This window comes from Mytilus californianus, unplaced genomic scaffold (assembly GCF_021869535.1).
Source record: "Mytilus californianus isolate M0D057914Y unplaced genomic scaffold, xbMytCali1.0.p SCAF_3, whole genome shotgun sequence".
In the NCBI taxonomy this organism is placed as follows: Eukaryota; Metazoa; Mollusca; class Bivalvia; order Mytilida; family Mytilidae; genus Mytilus; species Mytilus californianus.
The window spans coordinates 13,152,726-13,178,217 of NW_026262679.1; the positions used below are offsets into that span (position 1 = coordinate 13,152,726).

At 32.0% G+C, this 25,492-nt stretch overlaps 1 protein-coding gene across 1 annotated transcript; it reads right to left on the reverse strand.

The window, feature by feature from the left end:
- Nucleotides 1-11,310: 11,310 nt before the first annotated feature.
- LOC127732989 (15-hydroxyprostaglandin dehydrogenase [NAD(+)]-like) lies at nt 11,311-25,424 on the reverse strand. The gene is made up of 7 exons (XM_052242246.1): nt 25,162-25,424; nt 22,239-22,362; nt 20,928-21,034; nt 19,684-19,768; nt 15,439-15,515; nt 13,307-13,455; nt 11,311-11,533 (listed from the first exon to the last, which is right to left on the reverse strand). Exons 1-7 carry the CDS (start codon nt 25,240-25,242, stop codon nt 11,401-11,403), a joined length of 756 nt encoding a protein of 251 aa, XP_052098206.1. The 5' UTR covers nt 25,243-25,424; the 3' UTR covers nt 11,311-11,400.
- Between the last annotated feature and the right edge of the window lie 68 nt (nt 25,425-25,492).

A 25,492-nucleotide genomic window follows, 5' to 3' on the forward strand; every position in this document is an offset into this window, starting at 1 on the left:
AAAGATTTGTCATCGGCACCTTCAAAGTAAAGAAACACTAAGATATAACTCAGGTTCTCGACTGTATTAAGTAACATTAACATATCACTGAGCAGAAACTGATTTATTCAGTACTTTAACTCTCCACCTTTGAATTTCGATCAGTGGCATTCCTAAACTTGCATAACATATCAAATCATACAAACTACTCGGTATCCATGACCTCTTATTTCTTATGCTAAATTACATTCTTACTTTTTCACGTCGATTTGAACTCTTTAAAAATTCTTACTATGTCCTTTGAGAACGGCATACTTTATTTACTGATTATTGATGGTTTTGGTTGTACTTGGGTTTTTGTTAACTATTATACCGTTATTATAAAGTTAAATGTTTTCCTTTACTTAGTTTACTGTATGTTGTTTTACTAGTATAGACTTCGTGTTATTCCACTGATCGAGATTAAACGGATGGGTTTGAAATTTCAAAAACTAGGTCAATCCTGCCACATGTTTATGTACCTGTCCAAAGTCCATTACCTCGTCAATAGTTGGTGTTTTGCTATATTCTGAATTCTAATTGCATACTTTTAATAGTCTGCTGGAGTCCTTAACATATTATATAAACACCTTTCTTGATGTCTTTATGATTGTTTTTTAGTTGTTAGGGTTGCTGTTCATACACCAAATATCCTTTATTCATGTCCCAATACCGGTTTTAAATTATGATTTGGTAATATCGGCTTCCTTTATATAATTGTAAAATTTTTATTAATGTTTCCGCTAACATGATTTCAAGAGACGGGAATTTGACAGTCATTTTCAGTTAATATAGAGATAAACAATACGATCATCTTTCCATAATATTGTCATTTTTATAAATTTCGTAATTTTGGCCTAGCCTGCGATTAAAATTTTGTTCTTTCTGATATTTAGTTACAGCATAGATATAATAGCATATCTATGGTTACAGTGTACATTTTACTTTGTATTTTCGTCAAACGTCATGTTTTGAAACAATTTTAACGCTTTTATGTTAAGACTTTTGAACACAGTCATGAAATACACGAATTCAGTCCCAATTTTAAGATAGTCAGTTTGAGTTATTGGTCTGTTTACAATTATTCTTGTCATACAACGTTGTTGAGAAAGCAAATTTACTTTGGGAGTGTATAAGTCGAGTCAGAAACGAGACAGTTGTTTTCCATTCATTTCATCTATTGATATATTACAGTGCTAAGTCAATAATCTGAATAAAAATGGATTTTTATTTTTGAAATTAATTTCTCTTAGAGTTATGTGTATGCTTTTATTCATATGCTTTTATTCATATGTTTTTATTACCTTTGGGTACTTTAAGAGATGTATGTAACTCATGTCTACTAAAATCTAATTTAGAATGAATGAGATAAAATGATTTGAGAGACTAACAAGTGTCATTAATAAGGTGTTAAGTTTTGTGTGTCTGTAGACTGACATTACGTACTGACATTATAGGTTGCACTTCTGTAAAACAGACGATGTAATTTCTCATTGGAACTCCTTTTACGCCTACAACTGTACCACTTTTACTATGAAGTATCATAAAAAAATCATATCTTAGAATGGAAGTTAGGATGCACCACTTTTTACTTTGTTCGTAATAAAATTCTGTACTCCCAATACCTTTACTTTGAGTCGTCCTGAGTGTCTATTCAACTGAAATTATAATGTGAAAATTCCCAAGGTTTTTTTGTTTTATTTGTCGTTTGATTTTGTAGTTTGTTTGTTTTTTTTGTTTTTTTTTTTGGGGGGGGGGGGGGGGTTATGAAATATTTAAATCAGAATTTAGCGAAAGAATTATACGAAGTAAATATTCTGTATTTTATGATAACCGCATACTTATACAAAAGTTCACATTTTTATGAAATGGTTGATAACATTTTGTAAAAACAATACATATAGTATGAAACCCAGGATAAAAGTATACTTACCGAGCTTATGTTAATATATATAGATTGGCATTTTTCATATCAGACCCCTTATCAGCCCTAGGTCATGATATCAGACCGAGAGCCGACATATACTTCAGCAGAAGACATACAGACAAAAACTATTTTTAAAACTTTGAAAAATTCATTTGTTGTAATATTTGTTTTGCATTTTTCAATAATATATTTTCCTGATTCCCAATATTTTTTTTTACTTAACATTATTATGTTTTACACAAAAAAAACGTACCATTGAGGTGTATTTTCCGGAATTTGCCGAATGACGTCGAAATGTCATGCGATAACGTTACAGAAAAGCATGCGATAATAACCGGAAGCAGTTGATATAAAACGGAAGCAGTTGGTATAAACCGGAAGCAGTTGATAACAAAAGTCATATCACACGGCTAAAGCAATTCTTCAAATTAAATGAATAAATATATGTACAAATAAGTTTTATCATGTGGTACAATTATACCATTATTTTCTATAAGTATATGATAAATATATATATAAGAGTCTATCCTAAATTGAGGTAAATTGTATGGCTTTCCAAATACCGTTTCAATTCCTAACATCACTGAAGAGACATTAATTGTCGAAAACCGGATATGGTGTACAAAAACCTTTGCACCTTTTGTTTGCGGTATACTATCATCTTTTTCCGCAAGTTTATTGTTTTCTGTTTAGTATTAAATTTATAAATAAGAGAAATTTATTACATCGGTGATCCGTTTATTTGGCAATCGCCATTGGCAGTCAGCAGGGTTTAAGAACATTTGTTGTCCGACCTGTTAGTCAAATGCGTTTTGTTAAAATATACTTTTTCACTTTTTTTGGTCTTTTGGAAAATGTTGTTTGTGCTGTATTTAGACCCCTCTAACAAGAAATTTGTTTGCATGCACACGTATAAAAATTGCGGTTTTTATCCAACGCAATCATAGGTTTGAACGTTGTTTTCAATTTAGACTTGTTTATAATTTTTCGTTTGGGCTTGTATTATGTTTGCCTTCGGGTTTATATGATCCGTTCATCCTTTTTTGACTCCTCATAATTCAAAAGTCTATACTAAATTGAGGTAAATTGTATGGCTTTCCAAATATCGTTTCGATTCCTAATATTACTGAAGAGACATTAATTGTCGAAATCCGGATATGGTTTACAAAAACCTTTGTACCTTTTGTTTGCGGTATATCATCTTTTCCGCAAGTTTATTGTTTTTTGTTTAGTATTAAATTTATAATTAAGATCCATTTATTACATCGGTGATCCGTTTATTTGGCCATGGCAATCGCCAATGGCAGTCAGCAGGGTTTAAGAACATTTGTTGTTGGACCTGTTAGTCAAATGCGTTTTGTTAAAATATACTTTTTCACTTTTTTGGTCTTTTGGAAAATGTTGTTTGTGCTGTATTTAGACCCCTCTTACAAGAAATTTGTTTTGCATGCACACGTATAAAAATTGCGGTTTTTATCCAACGCAATCATAGGTTTGAACGTTGTTTTCAATTTAGACTTGTTTATATTTTTCGTTTGGGCTTGTATTATGTTTGCCTTCGGGTTTATATGATCCGTTCATCCTTTTTTGACTCCTCAAAACTCAAGAGTCTATCCTAAATTGAGGTAAATTGTATGGCTTTCCAAATACCGTTTCAATTCCTAACATCACTGAAGAGACATTAATTGTCGAAAACCGGATATGGTGTACAAAAACCTTTGCACCTTTTGTTTGCGGTATACTATCATCTTTTTCCGCAAGTTTATTGTTTTCTGTTTAGTATTAAATTTATAAATAAGATCAATTTATTACATCGGTGATCCGTTTATTTGGCAATCGCCATTGGCAGTCAGCAGGGTTTAAGAACATTTGTTGTCCGACCTGTTAGTCAAATGCGTTTTGTTAAAATATACTTTTTCACTTTTTTTGGTCTTTTGGAAAATGTTGTTTGTGCTGTATTTAGACCCCTCTAACAAGAAATTTGTTTGCATGCACACGTATAAAAATTGCGGTTTTTATCCAACGCAATCATAGGTTTGAACGTTGTTTTCAATTTAGACTTGTTTATAATTTTTCGTTTGGGCTTGTATTATGTTTGCCTTCGGGTTTATATGATCCGTTCATCCTTTTTTGACTCCTCATAATTCAAAAGTCTATCCTAAATTGAGGTAAATTGTATGGCTTTCCAAATATCGTTTTGATTCCTAACATCACTGAAGAGACATTAATTGTCGAAATCCGGATATGGTTTACAAAAACCTTTGTACCTTTTGTTTGCGGTATATCATCTTTTCCGCAAGTTTATTGTTTTTTGTTTAGTATTAAATTTATAATTAAGATCCATTAATTACATCGGTGATCCGTTTATTTGGCCATGGCAATCGCCAATGGCAGTCAGCAGGGTTTAAGAACATTTGTTGTTCGACCTGTTAGTCAAATGCGTTTTGTTAAAATATACTTTTTCACTTTTTTGGTCTTTTGGAAAATGTTGTTTGTGCTGTATTTAGACCCCTCTTACAAGAAATTTGTTTTGCATGCACACGTATAAAAATTGCGGTTTTTATCCAACGCAATCATAGGTTTGAACGTTGTTTTCAATTTAGACTTGTTTATATTTTTCGTTTGGGCTTGTATTATGTTTGCCTTCGGGTTTATATGATCCGTTCATCCTTTTTTGACTCCTCAAAACTCAAGAGTCTTTCCTAAATTGAGGTAAATTGTATGGCTTTCCAAATATCGTTTCGATTCCTAACATCACTGAAGAGACAATAATTGTCGAAATCCGGATATGGTGTACAAAAAACTTTGCACTTTTGTTTGCGGTATATCATCTTTTCCGCAAGTTTATTGTTTTCTGTTTAGTATTAAATTTATAATTAAGATCCATTTATTACAACGGTGATCCGTTTATTTGGCAATCGCCAATGGCAGTCAGCAGGGTTTAAGAACATTTGTTGTTCTACCTGTTAGTCAAATGAGTTTTGTTAAAATATATTTTTTCACTTTTTTGGTCTTTTGGAAAATGTTTTTTGTGCTGTATTTAGACCCCTCAAACAAGAAATTTGTTTTGCATGCACACGTATAAAAATTGCGGTTTTTAATCCAACACAATCATAGGTTTGAACGTTGTTTTCAATTTAGACTTGTTTTATAATTTTTCGTTTGGGCTTGTATTATGTTTGCCTTCGGGTTTATATGATCCGTTCATCCTTTTTTGACTCCTCAAAATTCAAGAGTCTATCCAAAATTGAGGTAAATTGTATGGCTTTCCAAATATCGTTTCGATTCCTAACATCACTGAAGAGACATTAATTGTCGAAATCCGGATATGGTGTACAAAAAACTTTGCACCTTTTGTTTGCGGTATATTATCTTTTCCACAAGTTTATTGTTTTCTTTTTAGTATTAAATTTATAATTAAGATCCATTTATTATATCGGTGATCCGTTTACTTGGCAATCGCCAATGGCAGTCAGCAGGGTTTAAGAACATCCGTTGTTCGACCTGTTACTCAAATGCATTTTGTTAAAATATACTTTTTCACTTTTTTGGTCTTTTGGAAAATGTTGTTTGTGCTGTATTTAGACCCCTCTTACAAGAAATTTGTTTTGCATGCACACGTATAAAAATTGCGGTTTTTATCCAACGCAATCATAGGTTTGAACGTTGTTTTCAATTTAGACTTGTTTATATTTTTCGTTTGGGCTTGTATTATGTTTGCCTTCGGGTTTATATGATCCGTTCATCCTTTTTTGACTCCTCAAAACTCAAGAGTCTATCCTTAATTGAGGTAAATTGTATGGCTTTCCAAATATCGTTTCGATTCCTAACATCACTGAAGAGACAATAATTGTCGAAATCCGGATATGGTGTACAAAAAACTTTGCACTTTTGTTTGCGGTATATCATCTTTTCCGCAAGTTTATTGTTTTCTGTTTAGTATTAAATTTATAATTAAGATCCATTTATTACATCGGTGATCCGTTTATTTGGCAATCGCCAATGGCAGTCAGCAGGGTTTAAGAACATTTGTTGTTCTACCTGTTAGTCAAATGAGTTTTGTTAAAATATACTTTTTCACTTTTTGGGTCTTTTGGAAAATGTTGTTTGTGCTGTATTTAGACCCCTCTAACAAGAAATTTGTTTTGCATGCACACGTATAAAAATTGCGGTTTTTAATCCAACACAATCATAGGTTTGAACGTTGTTTTCAATTTAGACTTGTTTTATAATTTTTCGTTTGGGCTTGTATTATGTTTGCCTTCGGGTTTATATGATCCGTTCATCCTTTTTTGACTCCTCAAAATTCAAGAGTCTATCCAAAATTGAGGTAAATTGTATGGCTTTCCAAATATCGTTTCGATTCCTAACATCACTGAAGAGACATTAATTGTCGAAATCCGGATATGGTGTACAAAAAACTTTGCACCTTTTGTTTGCGGTATATTATCTTTTCCACAAGTTTATTGTTTTCTTTTTAGTATTAAATTTATAATTAAGATCCATTTATTACATCGGTGATCCGTATATTTGGCAATCGCCAATGGCAGTCAGCAGGGTTTAAGAACATTTGTTGTTCGACCTGTTACATGTAGTCAAATGCGTTTTGTTAAATTATACTTTTACACTTTTTTGGTCTTTTGGAAAATGTTTTTTGTACTGTATTTAGACCCCTCTACCAAGAAATTTGTTTTGCATGCACACGTATAAGAATTGCGGTTTTTATCCAACGCAATCATAGGTTTGAACGTTGTTTTCAATTTAGACTTGTATATATATATATATACGTCTGAACCAGTGACACCTATACGACATATTTTATCCATCGGATCACCAGTATAATACAAGCCCAAACAAAAAATTATAAACAAGTCTAAATTGAAAACAACGTTCAAACCTATGATTGCGTTGGATAAGAACCGCAATTTTTATACGTGTGCATGCAAAACAAATATATTGGTAGAAGGGTCTAAATACAGCACAAACAACATTTGCCAATAGACCAAAAAAAGTGAAAAAGTATATTTTAACAAAACTCATTTGACTAGCAGGTCGAACAACGCATGTTCTTAAACCCTTCTGACTGCCATTGGCGATTGCCAAATAAACCGATCACCAGATGTAACAAAATGGATCTTAACTATTAATTTAATACCAAACAGAAAACAAAAAACTTGCGGAAAAGATGGTATACCGCAAACAAAAGGTGCAAAAATTAGTACACCATATCCGGATTTCGACAATTAATGTCTCTTCAGTGATGTTAGGAATCGAAACGGTATTTTGAAGGCCATATGATTTACCTCAATTTAGGATAAACTCTTGAATTTTGTAGAGTCGAAATAGGATGAACGGATCATATATATATATATATATATATATATATATATATGTATTCATTTAACTGCTAGTAGTCCTTTGTTAATTTATGTATCATTGTCATTTTGCTTAGTTTCTTTTGTTACCTATTCAGACATCGGACTCGGACTTCTTTCAAACTGAGTTTTACTGTGCGTATTGCTATGTGTTTCTTTATTCTACATTGGCTAGAGGTATAGGGGAGGATTGAGATCTCACAAAACATGTTCAACCCAGCCGCATTTTTGCGCCTGTCCCAAGTCATGAGCCTCTGGCCTTTGTTAGTCTTGTATGTTTTTTTAATTTTAGTTCCTTTATATGTTTTGGAGTTTAGTGTGACGTCCATTTTCACTGAACCAGTACATAATTTATTCAGGGGCCAGCTGAGGACCACCTCCGGGTGCGGGATTTTCTCGCTGCGTTGAAGACCCATTGGTGGCCTTTGGCTGTTGTCTGCTCTTTGGTCGGGTTGTTGTCTCTTTGGCATATTCCCCATTTCCATTCTCAATTTTATTTTACTATACTGAAGCAGGTAGAATATATGGCGGAAAATAAGATCCTTATTAGAAAAAAAAAATAATCCTTAACCAATCGAACTTGAAGGAATATGAATAAATTCTTTGCAGACGATTTCCTATCGAGAGAAAAAAAAAACAACAATAACACTGCAAAAACGTGCGTCCGTATTTTTATGGATAAATCTTCATTAGCAACGCTCAAAGCCAAAATAATTAAAGCCAGTGATATATAAATACCTAGAAACGCTATAGTACCAAAAGAGACATAAAAAGGAAGAGCCAAATTCATCTAAGGTTAATTTCATGAATTCTGCCTGAGATATTTGATACCTAAGTTTCTTAATATATCAACAGGGAATTTTAGAAAAAAAAATATGTTATAAATCAATTCAGTACAGAGGCACTGACTACTGATCTGATGATACTCGCGGGTACTTACGGTCCACGAGCAGTGGTATCGAGCCAGTCCTATTAAAAGACAATACCACTTTATAAAGTTCGTGCTTCAAAAGCTCTTTTCTTGGTTTACCTTCATCAGGTACGCTCACATAAACAAATTAAAGCCCGCGAACATCTTTTTTTTTTATTAAACACAATAGAATCGAAATTCTGTACATTTTTTCTCATTGTTTATTCAGTTCCTCTCATTAAAAGTTTTGGAGACGAATGTATAGATCCTTAACACGTAATGATGTTACACACATTAAATATGAAATAAGGACACATTGGTTTTAGCTCGGTTTCAGTGTGTAATTTATGTATCAAATGCTGGTGAAACAAACGCCTTTAAAACGTGTGGTTCTATTCTCCCTTTAAATGAGTCTTGGGTTTTCTGCTATCACTGAACACTTCATGCTTTTTTTCTGAATTTCATAGAGTTTGTTTTGAGCGTCCCCAAGGTCGTTAATTAAACGCGTGTCGTTCGTAATAAATCATCATTTGTAATTTTCTAGACTTAATAGGAGTGAAAAGCATACATCAAATATTATATTGAGTTTATAATGCTAGTTATTTTATAACCAGAAAATAAGACCGTCAACAGTCAATAACTCCTTTTTTAAACTTTAAAATAACATAAATAATCGAAAAAATAATTTTGAAAAAAAGTTACTATACTATTGAATAAAAATATAAATTGTCTTATTTGCAATAATTGTCAAAGAAAAATGACACGAAATCGCGTGTCAAGAGATCTTTATTTAATCTGGATGACAATGTCGGCGGTTGAAGCTGAACATTTTCAAAATCGTTCCTTTGTCCTGGAAAATAAATGACGGAGACTGCCATTACCAAGCCCACAAAGGAGACACTGCATAATTGAATAGTATGGTCATTCTATAAAATTAACGCAATCTTTGATAAATAAAGGTCAATTGTAATTGTAATTATAATTGTCACAAAGGACAATTCTCATGACATGTGGATAGTGAACAAGCAGACACCTAATATGATTTTGTGTCGTGAAAACTGTACGCGTTTTATTAGATAGGGAAATAATCAAACCATTTCCGTCATTTTTGTCAATCTTTTAATTGGACGTCGAAGAAATGTGTGCAGTAATTATCATTGCCAGTTTAATATCACAATGATCAATCCTCTCTGACGTATATCAACATTTTCTATATCAAAGGATTGGTGGTGAACTGAATTGTTTTTCTTTTCGTCCTTAAGCTTCTATCTCGCATAAGTTATTACTTGTTCGTAGAGACGTTACCCACGATACTGCGACTCTTTTCACAAAATATCTTACGAGTAAAAACACTCTTAAGTCATGAACATTTGAAGTATAACTTACGATCAATTTTAGTCGTAAGATTTTTTGTGAAAAGAGCCCCTGCGTCTCAATCGGTAACGCTGATGAAATAGGGCATTTTCCTTCTTTTCGCTAGCAAAGTTTTTGTTGTCAACATAGACTCTTCTGAATATTTAGATAATGGTTTATATAATGTATTTACCATGAGATATTTCCTTCAGTTTTGTTTCGAAAAAAATAAAGAAGTCCTCAATTTGGATTTTTGGAAGAATTGGGGGAGTGGTTTTAAGTAAATCGAGTCCTATTAAAAAAATAAAACGTGATACAACAATTATACTTCACCATTTTTAATTACTTGCTAATTAAATTTTGAAAGATAAGAATTTTGAGACAATATCAGTTTATTTACCCTATATATTACAGAGACAATATCAGTTTATTTACCCATTATATTACAGAGACAATATCAGTTTATTTGCCCTATATATTACAGAGACAATATCAGTTTATTTACCCTATATGTTACAGAGACAATATCAGTTTATTTACCCTATATATTACAGAGACAATATCAGTTTATTTACCCATTATATTACAGAGACAATATCAGTTTATTTGCCCTATATATTACAGAGACAATATCAGTTTATTTACCCTATATATTACAGAGACAATATCAGTTTATTTACCCTATATATTACAGAGACAATATCAGTTTATTTGCCCTATATATTACAGAGACAATATCAGTTTATTTACCCTATATGTTACAGAGACAATATCAGTTTATTTACCCTATATATTACAGAGACAATATCAGTTTATTTACCCATTATATTACAGAGACAATATCAGTTTATTTGCCCTATATATTACAGAGACAATATCAGTTTATTTACCCTATATGTTACAGAGACAATATCAGTTTATTTACCCTATATGTTACAGAGACAATATCAGTTTATTTACCCTATATATTACAGAGACAATATCAGTGTATTTACTCTATATATTACAGAGACAATATCAGTTTATTTACCCATTATATTACAGAGACAATATCAGTTTATTTGCCCTATATATTACAGAGACAATATCAGTTTATTTACCCTATATATTACAGAGACAATATCAGTTTATTTACCCTATATATTACAGAGACAATATCAGTTTATTTACCCTATATATTACAGAGTTTGCCTAACATCGTTTGCATGCAACTCACGGCTTTACGCACAACAATTTTGTTTTCACTTCTATATATATATAAGTTCTGAACAAATGAAACGCTGTTTTCGATAAGATCTCCATTTATATCACAAATGGCACAGCTTGTATCCGAATTCGAGTCACAAACAGATGGAATTATTATTAATTTTTTCTTTTTTAGATATCTCCACAAAATTTTTGTTTTTCGCACAAACTCTCATCACAGCATAGAAGCTTTTACCACAGTCCTCGGGCAAGAAGATTAGTATTGGAGTGTTTTGATAAATAACTTGTATTTTGCTATTCAGATCGAAGCGTATATATTTTTTTAAGTAACTTATTACCTTATGATTACCTCTAGATGTCTGTTCTGGTAAAAGACTTGATTTTCGAGGTTCAATGCTTTTTTCATTGACGTTTAACCTACATCTCCTTTTTCTTGCAAAAGATGAACTTGATTTTTTATGAAATAGTATTTACAATTTACAGATACTGTAAATATTTGTACCCACAAAGTACGTAAAGACTTATAAAAAAATATATATTTTATTAATAACATGACTGATATAAAAGAAATTAATATCAAATATAATAAATTTTTTGTGCAACTTAAAGTATTATTGATTCTCTGGTTTCAATGGATCTGGAAAAGTTACATAGTTCATAACATTTGCTGTAACTATCAGAGATTTTCCATTGTTGTCCTGGTCGTCTAATACTTTGAGGAATCCTTCAGTAACACGTTCAAGACTAAAACAAAATTATAAAACAAGAAATAGGCTATTGGCATTTAAATCATTTCAGTCTCATAGAAAGCTAGATTTTCAATGCAGCTTTCCTAAGCAGGATTTTCTTATTTTTTTTTAAACCAACGGTCTAATCTATATAAAAAATGAGAAACGAGAAACACTTATGGACCACACCAACAAACGACAACCACTGAACAACAGGCTCCTGACTTAAGACATGTACCTGTTATCTCTAAACGAAAGAATACTAAGTGTCTCCTCATGATTCAAAAGAGGTCCCGCGAAACTATATTCGTTATTAATTCATAATTGTTTCTTTCTGACTTTGGGTTAATTTGTATTTGGATTAACAAAAGGCAACGAAGTACTATATAATGACTAGTAATGTTAAATTGAAAGCTGTATACTTGAACAAAAGTACATGTTAATGAAATATTTTAAACTGTCAAAATTGTACATCATTGAACTGGAAAACAAAAGTATATAAAACAAAATTAGCTTCTTCACATTTTATTTTCTTTGTTTACCTTTGGATCTTCGAATCAAAAACGTGAACATGCATGAAACATTTGCCACTGAACATAAAGCAAACAACAATCAATCAATCAATAGAATAAAAAAAAAATTCGTGCAAATGAATTCTGTGTAGCGAATAGTATGAATGAAAATATTTTCAGTGATACAAAAGGAATAATGATAGCAATACCACAAACAACTGGAGAGCTGATTTCATATTTCGAATTATATACAGACATTTTTCATGAGAAAGTTTTTACCTAATTATCTTTCTGCGTCTAAATACCGCTAAGAAACCAGAACGGAAGCGCTCGCTAATTAAAATATTATATATTTGTTTCAGGAACAAAATATGAGGCATCGCGTCCTTAAAACCCACAAATGTGACGTAACTTTTGTAGCATAAAGCCCCATGGATATTTTGGGAATCGAACGACTTTGCAGTTCATCGTAGTGTAATGTAAAAGTACTAAAATATCAGTAAAGATTCGAAACCTCTACCTTAAAACATTTCAAATCATCAACTCAGTTCGAAATTTCTTAAATAGAAAAATCACTGACTGGATTAATGTTTATTTCTGTTTATTTCTGTTTAAGATTTTGTTGTTTGTTGTTTACCTGGTCTTTTCTGGTAGCCATGGTGATGTCAGTATTTCTTGATTAATGATTTTAATGTTTGGTGTTTTCCTATTCTATTTCTGCTAGTCATTGTGATGTCAGTATTTCTTGATTAATGATTTTGATGTTTGGTGTTTTCCTAGTCTATTTCTGCTAGTCATGGTGATGTCAGTATTTCTTGATTAATGATTTTGATGTTTGGTGTTTTCCTAGTCTATTTCTGCTAGTCATTGTGATGTCAGTATTTCTTGATTAATGATTTTGATGTTTGGTGTTTTCCTAGTCTATTTCTGCTAGTCATGGTGATGTCAGTATTTCTTGATTAATGATTTTGATGTTTGGTGTTTTCGTAGTCTATTTCTGGTAGCCATGGTGATATCAGTATTTCTTGATTAATGATTTATAATTGTCCCTTGATATCTTACCATTTTTCACAACAACACCAAATCATCACGTGACACGTCAAGCTGACATGAAGGCGGTCTTAGAGAAAAAAATTCTTCGAAATGATTGGAACATTTCCACATATGTACTGCTATATATCAAATCAAATCTTGTGATCTTTTAAATCATTGTTATCACCACCTCGTTCTTAAACAATATGGAAACGGATAAAGTACAATCATAAAAAAATACATACGGCATAATTCCAAGCTTTTCCATAAAAGGAAGTACAAATTGTTTGCCTTGAAACTGTTCCTCTTTGATATCTTTGATAATGTCTGTATCCGCAAAGGCAGGACACATTGTAACCATACGTATGCTATTTTGATTAACTGCTGGGTTCATCTTAAAAGAAGATTTCAAAGAAATATTAAAATTATAAATTTAGCAATGTCAACGCTTTTGAAAAAAAAACTTATTCAGACTTGGTTAGATTAACTTCTGCGTGTGCAACTGACTTTCTATTTCGTAAAAATTTACTATTACTTTGTGAAACAAAATTCTTGCTCGTATTTCGATGAACCGGTCAAGACATGTTGGTAATGTTCAGTGTCAGTTCCTCCTAGTAATAGTATACTTCTAGCTTATAAAGGCTCAGTACATACCATGAGGTGTCGAATGCGATAAATTGATGATTCGTAAACACTTAAAAGTATTTTGATACGGTTTATTTCAACAACAAATTACTATTTGATAAAGGTAATCACTAAACGTCTTATGAACAGTGACATTTTTTGTATAAGTAAATTGTTTCCGATGTTGTTACTGTAATTCCAATAGATACAGACCAAAAACAGGATGCATGATAGTAATCTAAACAAAGTATCTTATTAATCATACAAAAAAAAATGTTTCATATCCCAAATGATACCATACCCCATTTGTAATGTGAACATTGTCATTGATTGAACTACAGAAGGTTCTTTTTTATGATTGATTCCTTGCATGGCTTCGCCTTTAAATAGATTGGTTTAATTTCCTCTCAAATGGAAAGATTAAATGAACAAAAATGTTTAAAGTTATCGTGCTTTACATTTTAACATCAAGTAGAATTTAGAAACCACTGTGACATATAACGAAAATGAGAGGAGAATACACTAACAAGGAAAAGTACGAACAAACAAACAAAATTATCCAGACACTTGATTTCATCTGCTTCGAAAGGGTCAGTATACCCTGGCTTGGCATGCGCCACCCGTCTTATTGTCATGTGGTCAAGTTGCCTGACCGTGATACAACTGATTTTTTTTTAAGGATTTACGTTTTGTCCTCCTTGAATAATGGAAATTAGGTCAATAGTGCAATAAAAAAATATTTTTTATGGAATAGTTTAGCTTTGAAAGATGATTTATATAAGATACTAGTATATATATGTTTGTTACATTCATATTCATACCTTACATGACGTAGTTACAAGTACATGTATCAATGTCATGTTTTCTTTTTCTTAATTTGAATGTAAAAATGTGCTTTAATTTTACATAAAAATGAGACGAAAGACATATATTTTTTGTTAATCTTTTACGTAGATGGATATAAATGTCTCAGAAAAAATCCTTTCTCTTAGTGATTATTAATCTTCTTTTGGCAAAATTTAAGAAGATTAGCGATCCCCGAGTACCAACAGTGACATTTGTCCTTTTGTAAAAAATGATCCCACTGCTCCATGGAAACACATATAAGTAAGAAAACTTATTAAACCTTTTCATGGAGGCAATAGAATATTTACCCAACACCTATTTGACATTAGCTGTTGAGTAATATTTGCTTTTGAAGCCTTCAATATATCAATCATGCAATTTATCGAAAAATGGGTTTCAACCCCCCAAAAAAGGATACACATTTTAAATTTTGATATTTACTGACTATCATGAATAAACATTTTCTTCCCATACTGTCTGATCATAAAAGAAAATTGACTTGATATTTACAATTGAATGTACTGCAGATTATAGAGCTTTCTCCTTTTTTTAAGACATTTCATTGTGGATTTCATGTAAATTATATCTCCCATGACAATGGATAAAAGAAGACTGAAGTATGGTAGTTTTGATATAAAATTGCATTCTGAACAAAATATAAAAAATAAATATATGTAGGCATTCGAACAATGAATCACCTTTATAAGGGTACTTAAAAATAGAAAAGGTGTATTTTTCAAATTATATATGGTCGTCATTTATAAGTATTATCATTTATAAGTACTATCATTTATAAGTACTATCATTTAAACAATGGTTAAGTTAAATGGTTGAATAAACAACTGAACAACTGTCCCCTTGGTTACAACTCTTTATCTCGAGTAATTCCTGACAATTCAATACTTACAGCCCAACTTCTGGTGAAGTTGATGACGGCGGCTTTTGTTGCAGAATAAACCGGAGCATATAATGTTGGAAGAACACCTATAAGTAATAAAACCATATTCCACGTTCAAACATTCATTGGAAAACAATCTATACAAGGGTTATGTTTTCCCATCTTGTTTATGATCGTACAAATGCATGATACCACGTTCATCTCATTTCGTCTGTTGTTTCTCCTTGCGCGTTTTCTCGTCTTTTATTTGTCAAGTGTTAATGTTTTGGGTTAGTTATGCTCTATCTCTTGTCTATTTGTTTGTTTGTTTGTACTTGTCATGGTTAAACAATCTTTTGTCGGACAAGGATAGATAGAATTTGTAGGCAGCTTTCACCAGTTATTTATTTAATTAATTGATATCTCCAGTGCGCAATCGTGTTAACATTTATTTGAAAGACATTATAACTGAAACATTACAAATAAAATGAATCATACATTTGCCCTAATTACAGTTTGTATGAAAAGCGCAAATTCCTGAAAAAAAATCATATGTAATAAAAATTTCTGTTTCAAAAGCTCAAAACCGGTTAATTGTTATACCTACAGGTACAGGTATCAAACTATGTAACAGGTAATTAGAAATTTTCACTTTAATACGCAATGTGTACACTCACAATTTAAAATTTAAAATCATTAAATAGGTCAACATAAATGTTCTGATTATGAAAACTGGGTCCAATAAAGGAAGACGATTCTTTTCTAGACGGTCATTAATTAAGGCAATCATTTACAAGTAAAAGTGCCAAAAGAAGTTGGAGATGAACAGTGAAAGTGTATGCAGGAAAAATACAACAGAAAGTACACTCGGTAGGTTTAGTGTCCTGAACTATTTATTTTTTTTGCGAGTGAATCGGTCCACTTTTTTTTTATGTAATAATATACGTTTAGATCGATACTCTTATTTCGCAAGTATTTCAGTTTTATTCAATGCTGCCCAACATATTTTTAATGTTTTCAAATTTTGAACAAAAACTACACATTCTAGTTCAATTAAAATCAAGCTTTTTACATCATTTGGTTTTTTGCGAGTAGCACAATCAAAACTGGTCCCGATTTTTTAAAAAGAAAAAAGGACCATGAAATAATGCGTTCAGAACCTTAAAAACTAACTTATTTTATTCCATTGCTGTTATCTAGTAAAGGCCATTAAAACTTCTTTAAAAAAGTCAATAGAACTATCCACAGGAGACTATAACCTAGCAGTATTATGGAACCTTGAAGATCAATAGAACTATCGACAAGAGACTATAACCAGCAGTATTAAAGAACCATGAAGGTCAATAGAACTATCGACAGGAGACTAACCTATCAGTATCATGGAACCTTGAAGGTCAATAGAACTATCGACAGGAGACTATAACCTAGCAGTATTTAGAACCATGAAGGTCAGTAGAACTATCGACAGACTATAACCTAGCAGTATTTAGAACCATGAAGATCAATAGAACTATCGACAAGAAACTACAACCTAGCAGTATAATGGAACCATGAAGGTCAATAGAACTATTGACAAGAGACCATAACCTAGCAGTATTATGGAACCATGAAGGTCAATAGAACTATCGATATGAGACTATAACCTATCAGTATTATGGAACCTTGGAGGTCGATAGAACTATCGATATGAGACTATAACCTATCAGTATTATGGAACCTTGAAGGTCAATAGAACAATCGACAGGAGACTATAACCTAGCAGTATTATGGAACCATGAAGGTCAATAGAACTATCGACATGAGACTATAACCTATCAGTATTATGGAACCTTGAAGATGAATAGAACTATCGATATGAGATTATAACCTATCATTATTATGGAACCATGAAGGTGAATAGAACTATCGATATGAGACTATAACCTAGCAGTATTATGGAACCTTGAAGGTCAATACTATCGATATGAGATTATAACCTATCAGTATTATGGAACCTTGAAGGTCAATAGAACTATCGACGGGAGACTACAACATAGCAGTACTATGGAACCACGAAGGTCAACAGAACTATTGAGAGGAGACTATAACCTAGAAGTATTATGGAACCATGAAGGTCAATAGAACTATCGACAGGAGACTATAACCTAAAAGTATTATGGAACCTTGAAGGTCAATAGAACTATCGACAGGAGACAACAACCTCGCAGTGTTATAAAACCTTGAAGGTCAATAGAACTATCGACAGGAGACTACAACCTAGCAGTATTATAGAACCATGAAGGTCAATAGAACAATCGACATGATACTCATCAATTGTTTTTAGCTTGTAATTTTTATTTATGTTTCTTATATAGTAATTGTTCCACACTTAAATTTTAATTGCAACAAATAAGTGAATGAAATCCCTTAAAGGTAACAAAATAGCATTAAGATGGTTAGAACATTAAAATCCTTGTCAATTGTATAAGTAACAGAAGACACCAACGGGCAATAAAAATCACAAGTCTTATGAAAACAGACATCGGGGCCAAAACGACGAACATCGAAATGACAAACAATAACAATAAAACACACAGAAAACTAAAGACTGAGCAACACGAACCCTACCAAAACCCAGGGGTTAACTCATATGAAGAGTCACCAGTTCCCGCTTCACTTGCAAAAGAATGTCAAATGTTGGGTTGATGTCTCATTGACATTTACCCATTTCTTCTTTTATTCATAGAACCATTATATCCTCGTATATCATTTAAAAACATCAGGGATATCTAATTATAGTCTGTTGCCATCGTCTATGTCTATTCGGATCATTGGACCGCATCCATAAAGTGAACCTCAATTGATAAAGATGCTATGACGTCCATTAGTGTGACGTCCATTTTCATTGAACTAGTACACATTTTTGTTTAGGGGCCAGCTGAAGCCCGAATCCGGGTGCGGGATTTTCTCACTGTGTTGAAGACCCATTGGTGGCCTTCGGCTGTTTTCTGCTCTTTGGTCGGGTTGTTGTTTCTTTGACACATCCCCAATATCCATTCTCAATTTTATGTTTATGTATCACCTGATAATATTGCTTATACGTTTTTATCTCAACCTTATAATTCATTTGGCCTTTCAAATGTTTTTTTATTCGAGTTCCACTGAAGAGTCTTGTGTAGACGAAGTACGCGTCTTTCGTACTAAAATTGTAAGGTTTGTAAATTCGATGACTTTTTATAACCACTTGATCGGTTTCACAGCGGGTGGACGTTTCTACCACGTGGGTATCACAAGCATAGGAGTAAGCACGTCTGAGTTGACTTGAAATGTCATTGGTTTAATCATTTGCTATAAATTAACTGCTAATAAAATGATAAAATCTTTCGAAACACTTTGATGTGTCTACCCCCAGGAATAGATTTTGTACAACTTTTTAAACATTGGATCGCCAATGCTCTTCAACTACGTAATTGATTTGGCCTACCAACTTTTGTTTCAGATGAGCAGTGAAGGCAAAAATCGTTACGTATATTGTAAATTAAGGCGAAAGTAGTTTAGTGATGTTCAAATATCGTAAATCTATTAAGAAAAGACCAATCAAGGTAACAAACAAATAATGAGGAAATCGCATGAACTTCAAAAGGAGCGAGACCGCGTGCGTCGACGGATAAGTGTCACCTGCTTTGCATGCATCGTCCGCCGTTCGAATCCACAATCATTCAAAATGCCACAATCGGGAATAGGGCGCAATCACTAAAATTACAGATCATACGACTATATTAGTATATAAAGAACTTATATAGCAGAAACAAGTCGCTAGTGAATTGAGTAGAAAAAAACATATGTAGTGTCGATATCAGTCGTCCAGCACCATAACTTTGTTGCAGCATTTTTTTTTTGTGTACGGAGCACACCCCTGTTTAGGAAGTCTGCATAGTGTGCACTGTCGTTACGTAATAACTGAGATATGTAAACGCCATACGACGGAGCAGAGGGTCTGTTACTGCTAAGTAATGGGAAGTTTACAGTTGGGAAGTTGAAATCGTCACATTAGTCAAATATTCGAGTTTGAAGTCGTCATTTGTGTCAATATCGAGGAACAGATCATGATATGAAGCAGACCTACTTCCGGTGGTATCCTCAATATCCTGTTCACTGTGATATATGAGATGTAAGCATTCATTGAAATTTGGTTCATTGAGTGACAAGACATCATCAATATATCTATTAGTGAAATTAAAGAACTTTGCAAAACTATGTAAGCCAGGTACTTTTGATGACTTTTTTCTATCTCACCTGATAATGATGATACGTTCACTATTATACCGCCACCTTGTTTCATATGATCTATTGCTAACATCGATCCTTGTATTACTCCATTCTGGAATCATATAATGCAGTGTAGAATGGCAAAAGGTATACAATATCTGGCGTACAAAATTAAAACCCTAGTATCTTTGACAAGTTTTTTCATTCATTCCAATGATCTAATGAAATATTGACTTGTTTCATTGGTTCCAAAAGGAACTGACAGTTTGTCAGGTTTCAGTTTTTTTTATCTTCACATAGTACAACATCAACAGTACCAATGGTACTGAACCAGATGAGCATTTCGACAATTAATGTCTCTTCAGTGATGCTCGAGGCCGAAATATTTAAAAATTCAAAACTTAATACAAACATTGAAGAGCTAATCAAACCAAAAAAGACCTAAATTATAGCCAAGTACGAACAGGGAATAAGAGCTTTGCTTAAGGGAGATATATCCCTTTAATTAAAGTTATTTCCCAAAATTTTTGTAACGGCAAATTTCAATCAAACAATATCCGTATTTTCATACCAGTACCGAAGTACTTGCTACATGGCTGATGATACCCGGTGACTAACAGTCCACTAACAGAGGTATCTACCGATATTATCAATAAGCCAAACTCGCAAACACTTCTAAATAAAAGTACAAAACTACCTACATATGCACACTCTTTTGTTCTGTTTAACCATATATGCAACTTTGAATTTGGTTCTACCCAAACATTAAAATGAGTGGATTTGTTCCATATTTTTATTAGAATATTACGCTGCAGATATCAAATTCTTGTATACATTTTTTGTTGTATATGTGTGTCTTGCAATCATAATACCAAGCTTAAATATGGCAGTTGTTATGAAATAGTCCGTTTCTATGTATGCTGGCGTTTGTTTTTGTAGCAGTTCAGTGTTTATCAGTATTCCCTCAGTTTTAGTTTGTAACCCGGATTTGTTTTTATCTCTATCGATTTATGAGTTTCGAACAGCGGTATACTACTGTTGCCTTTATTTATGTTGTTCCGTTGTTTTCCTCTTATATATATAGTTGATGTGTTTCCCTCGGTTTGGGTTTGTGATCCAGATTTATTTCAGTTAAATCGATTTATGACAATTGAACAGCGGTATACTACTGTTGCCTTTATTTAAATGCAGAGTTGTGTAAACAAAACACTTAGGAAATTAATAATATTTCACACATTTCTTTCAATTCGTTTTCCAAATAAAGCACTTACCAAGTTAATATCAATGCTTTTTCTCCATTGTGTTTCGTGTATAATTCCAGCATTGTTCACTATCAAATCAATTGAAGAATATTTTTGAAGGACACCATTAAACATTACTACAAGGAATTAAAAATAATTTTTGTAATTATATTATTATTTATTTAATACATTCATCATTATTGTTATTATCATTTTCATTTTTATAACTGATACAAGTCTTTTACATACGTAAGACTTTCAACATAAGAAACTTAATTTATGGGTATGACACGGGTTCCATATTGTCCATGACTTCTATGACTTACACATGGATGTCGAGTTCATCTGTGTGGTTCGTTTCTTTATTTTGTTTTTTTTTTATGAAATGTGATTTTTTCCAAAAAATTAATCTAAATATATCCAACAAATGTGAGAGCCTGTTATGACTATCATATGTGTTCCTTCCTTATGTGAAACAAATGTTAATTTTCATGACATTTCCAAATTAGACTTGTGATCTATTTGTTTTACTTCTAAAGAGTAACAAGACGGATGACACAAGTGAAGTGAAGCCGGAACCTTCTACGCTACCAGAGCAACAGAGTTCATCACTGGATTTTTGGCGGGATTTGTTTTGTAAAATCCTTTAGTTTTCTGTCTAGTATTTTATTGTACTGTTGTTTGTCTCCTCGTCCCTTTTCTTTGTAATATATTTTAAGTTGACAAATTTGATTATTTTTGTTAGAACTATTTTCAGATTGGCAATTACCACACAAAGAACAAAAACAAAAGATGAAAAAAAACAAGGTATCAATCGCAGTTACTGAAAGCTAGTTAAAAGTCAATTCTAATTAATGAATAGGCCATGTTTTCCCAGACTAAATATCAATCAGTACACATCAAATGGTATAAGTGTAAAGAAGTCGTATACAGGCAAACACAATCTATATTTGATTTTGCTACAATACAAACTCGGGTTAAAGTCTACTTATAACATCATTTACCATTTTAATTAAACAGAGTTATCGAATGTCATCAATTATTATTATAATATTCTTCTTTGAAAATTGACGATTTCACAGATTGGGTTCATTTGTGTTTGTAATTGTAGAATAAATAGAGGATATCGTTATAGGAATGTATTTGTCGCTTTTTTTTACATATAGACTCATATTACAGCAAAAGATCATGCATATATATGATAACATCAAATTATGTATTAAGATATTATTAAGACTTTGTTTAAAGAACTGTCTATCATGAGAAATAGTTTTTTTTTTATTATGTATCAAATCATTTATTGACGTTGAAATATCATATGTATGTGGAATTATGCAGTACCTGTGAAATCGTTTTCACTTCGCACATCACATTTTTGAAAATAAACATTTCCGTTTCCATATTGTTTTGCGAAGTACTTTTGTGTATGTTCACCTTCATCTGTATCAACATCACAAAAGCAAACCTGAAAGAAACAGCAACAACATGGTTTCTGGATTAACTTAATCGTCTAGTTTAGATTGTATCTCAGAAGACTACAATGTATTGAAACATTCACTCTTATTCTACCACTGCCTCAAGTGTGATACGGTGTTTCTACTCTCGAGACAGTCAAATAATCAAATTTGATACGAGAGGCTTGCCGAGAAATATTTTATCACACGAAATAGGGTCGGGGATATGCAGAGGATATGTGTTTTTGTGTCGAGCTTGAGCATCTGAATATAAATAAACAAGAATATGTGTTCATAAGCACTGTGCCACGCTCGCACTATCATATATCTATGTTCAGTGAATCATGAAATCGGCGGTCAAGATCGTGATAAAGCAAACAACTTAGAAGTTTAACTTCACAATGAACATTTTTACTAAGTTTCAAGTTGATGTGACCCCAACTTCATAGTGAGCTACCTTAACCAAAAACTATAACCTGAAAATGTACCAATTTCACATTTCTATGTTCAGTGAATAAAAAAAAAAATAGTTCATATCATAATAAATTTCAAACGGATGTGATCACAACATCATTGTAAACTACCTAAACTTAAAACTTACCTAACCTGATATGGGGGAAACAAATTATTAATATGTTGGATTAAAATATTATAACAGCAGTGAATTGAAAGATCGCTATGTTATTGCCATCACAGAAAACTATGCATATTCCCCATTAACATTCTTTTCTTTTTTTAATTTATGCTTGAAAATGTATGTACAGGGTTGCATATATATGTTTCTACATGCTGCATGGGCGGTGGAGTAACAGGAAATGCATGTGCAAATGCAGGTTAGCAAATTTATTAAAAAGTCGAAAGTTGTATGTATTTTGATGTTAGTTTATACCCAGTTTTAAATCTATGATTTGTGAATTAAATGTAGTTTTAAAATTTTCATATTGCAGGAGTAAATTTAAGTAGTTGCCTATTTAAATATTTCAATCGTATTGTATGTTCTACTGTTTTCAAGGGCGATAGTTCGTTGATATTATTGCTATTACAGCAGAGTACCTACGTTTTCAAATGATAATCGTGTTTATTTTAAAAACTCTGCCTTTTCAAAATCTAAATAGAAATGGTTATTACTTTAAAAACTAATACTTAAAAGAAACTGTACGGATTACTAAATTGTCCGTACAAATAGAATAGAGTAATGTGGTATGTTAGTGATCGGATGTTTATAGAGATAAATAAAATATATAATAGAAACCTTTATACCTTATTTAAATATTCAATTCCTTTTCACTTTAAAAGAAATGTTTCTTGATTCTTTATATAATTGAAAATGTAAATGAATAGGACATGGAAAATTGAATGCAAAATTATATTTGTATCTCAATACATTATATTCCAGGAACTACTCCTTGTCGCGTTTCATATTAAGATAACTATTTTTCCAGGTAGTAGAGACAAATTATATCGCATCAGACACTTTAACATTAGATTTACGCCTTTGTACAATATAAATTGATTTGATTGTAATATCGTCATTGTATGAAAGTTTACTTTATCAGAACTTAAGAGAATTGGTCCTATACGATCAACAAAAGCAAGTTCAACACTACAACTCATCATCTAATACGGTAGGATAAACATTATATCACGTGGTTATAGTGGTAAAGAATATCCTTTTATTTAAACTTATTAAAGAATAAAATAAATAACTCAGATGTGTATATTGACGAGATCTTATAGTACAAAAAAAAACTACAAGCTGATTAAAAGTCAGTTACACAACAACACACAACGAATAATGATGACAATACATGTATTCTAAGATTAAATAATGTAAATGTCTGGATTGTGTAACTTTATTGTCACGTTTTTATAAGTTAAACAGTTTGTTCCCTTACAAAAACATGTTTGTACAAAATAAACATATATTGACAATTATATCACACCTCCTCATTTTTATATAAAAATAACATTACCTTATTTTGGATTTTATTGTCAGTATTCTGCCAGTTAAAACAGTTATATCATACCATGATTAGTCTTTCAATTATCATACAACCAGACATAACATTTCGAGAATATATTTTTTCATGGATTGAGTTAGAAAATACTGAACACATTCCGTCACGAATTGTTCAAAGCCTTCTGCTTCCACTAATGCTAGTAACTAGCATATCGAAGGATTCCTTTGAAATGTTCTTTTGAATTAATAATTTTCTTATATCTGTCCTGTTCATCATTTCAATCTAATCTTTACCAAAACACAAAGAAACATATCTTAAGGAAGTTGCAGTAACAGTCAAACCTGCTATAAAGGTCACCTCTATAAAACCTGTCATGTCAGGTCACCTCTATAAAACCTGTCCTGTCAGGTCACTCTCTACGCATTTTGAACTTCATTTCAAAGTACCTCTCTTACAAGGTCAGTTTTCTTTGGTCACTTGAGAGGTCAGTTTTCTTTGGTCCCGTGAGAGACTTTTATATACAGTTTAGAATGTATATAATGTTTACTTCCTCGTCCAAATTATACGTACGATGGTCTCTTTGTCCTGTGTAGACTTTTTTATTCTCCCAAATATTTAATTTGCTTTTGGAACTTGTCGGCACGATGATATTTATTCCAGAGACACAAGGCACGCGTGTCACACTATATCCCATTTTTTCAACATTTAAAAGAATACTACTCTTTAACCTCAAAGCTACTTAAAGTGATATTTTCTTTTCCCTGGTTAAGTTAATTAAAGTATGCTACCCTAATGTTATCATTATTTGCATTGGCAGAATTGTGACATAAACATAACGAACTATCTTACCTTGTAACTTCTTTTCAGAAGAGCTTCACAAAACGCCTTCCCCAGACCCTTTGCTCCACCAGTCACAATGGCAACTGTCATTTTACTGTTAAATATACTGTTGTAGATCTGTTGTAGGAAATGTTTACTTTCCTGTTATATATGAAAATGTATATGCTTTGTTATCAAATAGGAAATATGTTAACGACAACTTTTTATACATTTCGACATCAAATGATGCGAGACTTCATAAAATATCATTATTTGTTACATATATAGGATGAGAAATACAATTTAAATTGTATTTAAAGCTTTTAAAATAGTTTACGCTAGAAGGGTTTAGAAGGACGTT